This window comes from Paroedura picta, chromosome 3, assembly GCF_049243985.1.
Source record: "Paroedura picta isolate Pp20150507F chromosome 3, Ppicta_v3.0, whole genome shotgun sequence".
Lineage (NCBI taxonomy): Eukaryota > Metazoa > Chordata > Lepidosauria > Squamata > Gekkonidae > Paroedura > Paroedura picta.
This window is the reverse complement of record NC_135371.1, coordinates 116,106,080-116,112,890: the sequence shown is the minus strand read 5'-3', so window position 1 is coordinate 116,112,890 and position 6,811 is coordinate 116,106,080. Positions and strand designations below refer to the sequence as shown.

General features: G+C 43.5%; 1 protein-coding gene across 3 annotated transcripts; it reads left to right on the top strand.

The window, feature by feature from the left end:
• Positions 1-156: 156 nt before the first annotated feature.
• Positions 157-6,202, top strand: PTTG1 (PTTG1 regulator of sister chromatid separation, securin). 3 transcript variants are annotated; one of them, XM_077327223.1, is made up of 6 exons: positions 157-435; positions 2,135-2,295; positions 3,493-3,665; positions 5,071-5,173; positions 5,330-5,479; positions 6,033-6,202. In XM_077327223.1, exons 2-6 carry the CDS (start codon positions 2,205-2,207, stop codon positions 6,104-6,106), a joined length of 591 nt encoding a protein of 196 aa, XP_077183338.1. In that variant the 5' UTR covers positions 157-435; positions 2,135-2,204; the 3' UTR covers positions 6,107-6,202. The 3 variants fall into 3 exon arrangements, with proteins under 3 accessions (XP_077183338.1, XP_077183337.1, XP_077183339.1); XM_077327222.1 differs by having other exon boundaries at positions 164-537; XM_077327224.1 differs by having other exon boundaries at positions 168-537; positions 5,071-5,161.
• Positions 6,203-6,811: the final 609 nt, after the last annotated feature.

Here is a 6,811-nt window from a genome sequence, read left to right as displayed (position 1 = left end):
TCCCTCAGCCCTTTGCGGCTGGCCCTGGGCAAAAGCGTCCCCACTGTGCTTGACGGCTAGTTCCGTTCCTTTGAGCCGCTTTTCGCCAAGGCGCTCTTTCCGCCCCTCCTCTCTTCTCCCCTCGCTATTGGCTTGGAAGCGCCCAACCGGCATCCGGAGAGGCCGCGCAGACGACGCCAGCGAATGAAAAGCGTGGGGGAGAATTTGAAACGGCCTCGCGCCGACGGCTGGCTTCCTACCGCGGGGCTTGTCGACTTCTTACGCTCTGGTGCCTGTGCTGAAAAGGACCTCTTGTTTTATTGGCTTGCGTATTGGGGATACTTGTGATTGGTGTTGTTGTGGGGTTGCGAAGCATTGGAGACAAGAAGGATTTTGTTTTGCTGGACAACTCTTTCAGCGTCCGCGCTTATAGCTGTGTGGGCGGAGACGGTTTGGGTAGTCGGCGTTTGTTTTTCCGCAACAGGCTGGGATAGTTTCCGCTAGCAAAATTTCCCCGTTATTGCTAAAGTTGGGGTCCTTCTAAAGGTCTCCACCTGGGTAAGTACTATGGGAGTGCTGAGTGGGCAAAGTAAGTTTTGTGGTACTTGCAAAATCTCCCGTAATTATTGTACGTTTCTTGGTGTATGGATAGGGGACTAAACTGCACTGCACTCGAATTTTTTGTAAGTATAAATATATCAAGTTAGGCTGTATATTAACAAGGTTGTGAGCAGAGACTTCAGTTCCCTATAAAGAGCTGGGGAAAGTCTGTCTGAACCCACTGAAACCTAAGTTATTAACAGCTCAGTCACTTTGTTTTGAGGGAGAAGTGTGTGGCTTGTCTTTCAGGAGGGTTTCAAGCTTTAAAAGGCATCCCTTAAAATAATTTTCTCATCAGTGCAATGTTAACAGTAATGTTGTTCCTGTAAAAGTGGATGAATGGGGGTGGATGTAATTTTTTCTACGGACCAGTTGGAATTACGGTGTGAAATCCACAAATTTACACCAAGTGGGTTTACATTGTTAACCTTTGGATTCTGAAAATCCACACAAATTAACTTAATTAAAATAAGTTGATTGCACCCTGCACATGTTTGGCTTCAGATGCAGATGGATATGATTGAAAGTTTCTGAAAGTGGGAGCAATCCAGTATGCTGTTAAATACTTTTTTCAATACTTATGTCAAATGGAAGTTGGAGGCTGCTCTTAACTCCCTGTCCTGTGCTCCCCATGCAGCTGGTCTTCCTCTCTTGATCTGACTGGCCATCATCTTTTCCCCTGCCCTTGATGGTTCCCTTAACCATATATTTTGAGTATATCTAGTCATTTGGTTTTTCTGGGAAGAAGCATACTTATATCAATTCTGTATTTGGATGTTCATTTAATGTTATATTTGCCCATATCTTGGAGACTAACCAGTAGTTAAGAACTCTAATTTGGAGAGCTTGGTTTGCGAGGACTGCACTTATATATAAAATCAAAATCAAAAGGCTTGCTGGGTGGCAAGGAAAATCTGTTGGAGATGCTGCTCCAACTAGTCTTTCACTCAGAAAAAGCTGACACACGTGGAAATGTACTTTTGATTTAGAGCTGGGCAACAGCTGAGAGTGGTGGCCTCTGAAGGTACATATTTTAGAAAGTGGGCTCCAAACCAGATACCTTAGAAAGTCTAGTAGGAGCAGCACCTAACAGATTTTTCCTTGCCATCCAGCAAACCTTTTGATTTTGATTTTATACATAAGTGCACTCCTCACAATAATTTGACAACTGAGGAAGGTCCATTTTATTGGTCTATTTCATGTGTAGTTAAAAATATTTTGTTTTTAAATTATGATGACCATGTTTTTAGTATGTTGAATTAGTGCATTTTATTTAATAAATATATTTGTAAACAATCTTAAAAATTACTTTTGCAGCTCAACCTTTGGGTTCCTCACTTTTCTGGTTAGGTTGGGTTTCAGTTTCCCTTTTTGGTTTTGAATTTAGCCAGGAGGCTACCACCATATTGCGTGAGTGTTCCCAAACAGTCAAGGGAAGTGGCATACATCCTTCATGTGAATTATGTAAAAACACTGGTATTTTGACAGGGTTTAAAAACATTTTTTTTAAAGAGTTGTTCAGCTGCTGCAAATATACCTCTTATTTTTTTTATAGGTGAATAAAAGAACAACACGCTAGAAACTTGGAAATAATAAATTGTTTTGGTAGCCGTTTGATACCAAGTATGGCCACCCCTATCTTCATAGACAAAGAAAATGGTAACATTGGCGCTGCTGTTGCTTCGAAGAATCGACTGAGACTTCTGTCAGCACCTTGTGAGTCTATGATAATATGAACTTTAATTGGCATTGGTGAACTAAGATGTCTGTTGAACACACAGTTCACTAGGAATATTGATGAATTTTAAGTACTGATCATTCTAGACCAGTGGTTCTCAACTTTCCTAATGCTGCGGGGTGGTGGTGCAGTGGCGGTGGCCTCGGCGACCCCTGGGAAAAGGGCTGATTAACCCCTCCCCCCGGGTTGCGACCCCCTGGTTGAGAACTGAACCATTCTAGACGGTTGCTAAAAAACTTTGGTCTCTGTATATGTTATAGTCTTGTCCAATTTTGGAAGTTCCATATTGGTAGGGGCATGGAAAAGAAGTGTGGAGAATTCTTAAGGAAGTAAAGGAATAGGTTAAATAAGATCCTGATGAGACTGCTGGATGGAACATTGCTGTGAGTGGAGATCACAGTTGAGCTGCAGAAATGAGGGACTGGTGAATTCTCCTAACAATGCATGAGGCATTATGGGAGTGTGCCCAAAGGAAAGGCAATGAACCAACCAGCGCATTGCTTTAATTACTATGTAGCCCCCCCCCCCCCCCCCCGGGATGGCATGAACAGGGCTGTTTCACGACAATAATGATTGTAGCTCGCTGCTACTTTGTGATGAAGAGCAGAAAGCAGGGGTTTAAATGGTTCTGAGCCTTTTAAACCAAACAGCAGGAGTTTATGTGGCTTTGAGTCATTTAACCCCTGCTTTCTGCACTTCATGAACCACCATGAACTGTATCAGATTTGTGGAAATTTGTGGTGTCTCCTTAGCTCTCAATGTTGCTTTACGAACCGTGAATTGGCCAAAATCCATTACAAGCTTTAGTTTGTGAGCCGGTTCATGTCCATCCCTGCTGCACAGTTCATGATGGGTATTTTAAATGAGTAAAGCCTTAAAGGACTTCTCATCCAAAAGAGAACATATTGATTTTTTTCAGTACTCAGTTTCTAATTTCTGGGCTGTTTATGCTTTTTTCCAGTGTTATTATATCTCCTATGTGGGAGGGGCTCTAACCTTGCCCTACTTAAAACACAATCGTTACAGTGTAATCTTATGCAGTGTCTCTCCAGACTAGTCCATTGATTTCACTATGTTTTGCCTACCATAACAACATAGGTTTGAACTATAAAGTATTTTAAGAGTTTGGTATGCTGGGCCTCAAGTGTGCCCATTTACTTCATTCCTTCTCACAGCGAAGGCTTTTGTTGAAAAATCTCACCCAAAGACTCCACTTGCTGGAAGGACAGCTAATGTAAATTCAGCAACCATCTGTTCTGTCAAGAAGGCTTTAGGGAACGGGAACATGACAGTAACATCCTCAAAGCACCAAATCCCCAAAGGGAAGAAGTTTGTATCTGCAAAAAAGGTCAGTAGAAATAATGTTTGGGAACATTTAGCATGGTCAGATGTCAAGAGCAGCAAACTGATATTGTGTTAGGAATGCATATCTTCTGTGAGCCTGCAGGCATTTCTAGAATTTGGCCACCACAAAACCCCTGCCTGGGGAGGGAGATGGCTTCAGTAGTTTTATTTCTCCAGAGGGTGGTGTGTTTGAAGGAGGATGGGGTTCCCTCTTTTTTAAAAGCATTATTTAAATGAGAAAAAAGTAAGCTACAATTCCTTTTCTAGAAGGGAGGGAGAACCATACCTGCTGAGAAAGCAGCAATATTAGATACTAGACAAAAAGCCCATTTTATTCCTGAATAAAATGGGCGCTAGCCGGGGTCCCCCCCCCGCCCACCGAAGCGCAAAGGCTTCCGTGTGGGCGGAGGTGGAAGTGAGAGAGGCGTCCTACCGTAGCTCTGGGGCAGCGGCTCCGGAGCGTGGGGTAGGCGCCATAACGGAGGAAGGCAGGCGGCTGCGGCCTGGGCGAGGCGCTTGGGACGGCGGCGCTGGAGTCGTTGCGTGTCTTCGTCCTGGCTGTGGTAGGGTGGCGGTCATCGTTGCGGCGGAGCGGCGGTGGCCTCGAAGGGCATGGACAGCGGCAAGCGGGAAGATTAGGGTGGCTGGGAAGTGTCAGGCAGCGGCATTCGCGGAGGGGGTGGTGGGATCGCGGTGAGGTCTTGACGCGGTGTCATTAACTTGTCCTGCTAACACACTGCTTACCGCAGGTACTGCCCCCCATTCCATACCGCATTGGCACAATAGGTTTCATGCAATGAGAATCTTGTATTTCCGCTCCCTGTGACTTAACAACCCCATCTTCTGCAACAGTCGAGGTGTTTTTTAAAGCCCTGCTAAAGCACGAAAAAAGTGGGGAGAAAGCCACAATTGAGTGCTGCTACTTTGAAGGCAGTGCTAGGCTCCCCCCCCCCCCAATGCAGGCTGCACCTGCTGCTGGCTTCCCATTTCTATGTTAAATCAGAGCAGAGGAGGTTTTTCTTTGCTCTGGCTTAGAAGGGAAAGCCTCAAGAGCCCAACAGGTTGTATTCAGATGAACATGATATTGTGCGGAAGCTCCCCAATTAAGCACCCGATAAAGTATTAACAGTAGCTGACACCTGATGGTCACAGTAGCTTGTCGTGAAGGAAGAATTTACACTGTCTGTAGGTTAGGACTTGTGGGTAGGAGCCCTCTCCTTTAATGCTCCAGAGATTAGAAGAATCAAGTCTGCATTGTCCCTACCTGATGATGCAATATAAAGGGCCTGATTCGGTTATGCAATGATACACAGCACCTGTTCCCCTTCAATCATGAGTACAAGTCCATGTATAGATCTTCTACTAGGAAACTGGTATACTACCAACAAGTGTTTTGGTTATTCTTTAAGGACGCTGAGAATACAGGTAGAGTTGAAGTCTGCAGCATGGCTACTGAAGATTGTCCAGAAAAGGAGAATTTTTTTCCATGTAATCCTCTAGGTAACATTCAATGTTAGTTACTTTTAAGGTTTTGGCAAAACTGTTCATCACCAACTGGTGATGGAGTGGGGGGGGGCGGCAGTATGAGTTTGATTTCAATGCAGAAATTTAAATTGTTATTCAAACAATATATGTAGTATTTATGGTTTCTGGAATGTCTCTGAACAGACTTTGAGAGTTTTGAGGTTCCTGAGGAGCACAGACTGAGCCATGTATCACTGATTGGTGTCCCTCTTATGACATTTGAAAATACATCTGAGAGGTTTCAAACCATGATCCATATAACTGGAAAACCACCTTCGATCTCTTGGGACTTTGGTAAGTAACATTTTGGTCTTTATTCAGTGGACTGGCTCAGCTCTCTACTGAAAAGGTCTGTGGTTTGTTAGCCTGATGTAAGCACTAATTTGTTTGTGGCACTTGAACAGTGGTCTAAAACAGGGCTCCCAACCTTGTAGAGGAAGTGCACACATTTTGAATTCTGTCACAGGATGCTGATACAACCACAAAATGGTCACTGTGGGAGGTGGAGCCATACCCAAACAGCAATCTAAAGTATATAGGACAAGAAGGGTAATTTAAAAAATAAATGGGAAAGAATAGTGTAAGAGAAAACTTCAACACTGGAATGGCAGATGCCACCAAAACAATGTTATTTCATTCTGCACAGCCAATTAGATTGGCCAGTCAGAAGCCCTGCTGGGCAGGAGCCCCACCTGGTGTTGCCCATTTGGCAAGGCCAAGGAAAGGAGTAGATGGGTAACACAGTGCCCATGGTCACCATGTTGTGCACCCCTGATTACAAAACAAATTGTCACTTGTTTCCAACAGTTAATATATACTGAAATAATGTTTTTAAAAAACTTTTCAGATACTCTTCAGTCAACAACAGACTTCTTAGCCACTTTGGATGAAATAGAAATTGACTTGCCCCCTCTTCTGTAACGTATATTTGTATCTGTAACGTATATTTGTATCTTTTAAATTGTATTCTGAACACTTTTTATCTATTGAATTAAAGAACGTAGGCTCTGTATGGCATTTTGAGACTTTGTACTTTTAGACAAATTTGCCTGAGTCTTAGGAGTTGGGGAAAGGGGAAACAGCTGAGGTATAGGAGCTTCTAATGACACTCTTATCCAAGAAAAAAATTGTATCTAACCAGCTGATGGCAGAGTAGCTGCTCTCTCTCTGTACACTTCAGAATAGGCTGCAAGTTATTTTCATGAGGTCTAAAGCTCCATTTTGGGAAGTAAGTTAAGAATATGCATTGCTCAGATGTTTGCCCAATCCAGCCTGAAAGTGCTGGGCAATGAGGCTGGACTTGCACAGTTTTTCAACAGAAAAACAGCACAGTCTTATAGTGTTGATCCAATTAGATAGTTAGCTGCAAAAAACCCCTTGCCATCATGGAGCTGCAGCTTCATGACTTTTGACAGATGTTCTTAAGGCCACTTAAAGTAGTTTGGCCGGCTTTAGCCAGGTAGTCTGTGTGATTCAAGGCAGGAACATTCTCTTCAGGCTGAGGGTCTGGGAGGGGAGTGGATAGGAAGGAACTTTAATATATAAACATCCTTTCTAAAACCAGATGGCCTTCTTTATGGCAAATGGGTGATATCTCATAATCAGTGTTTCCTCAGAAGGATATTT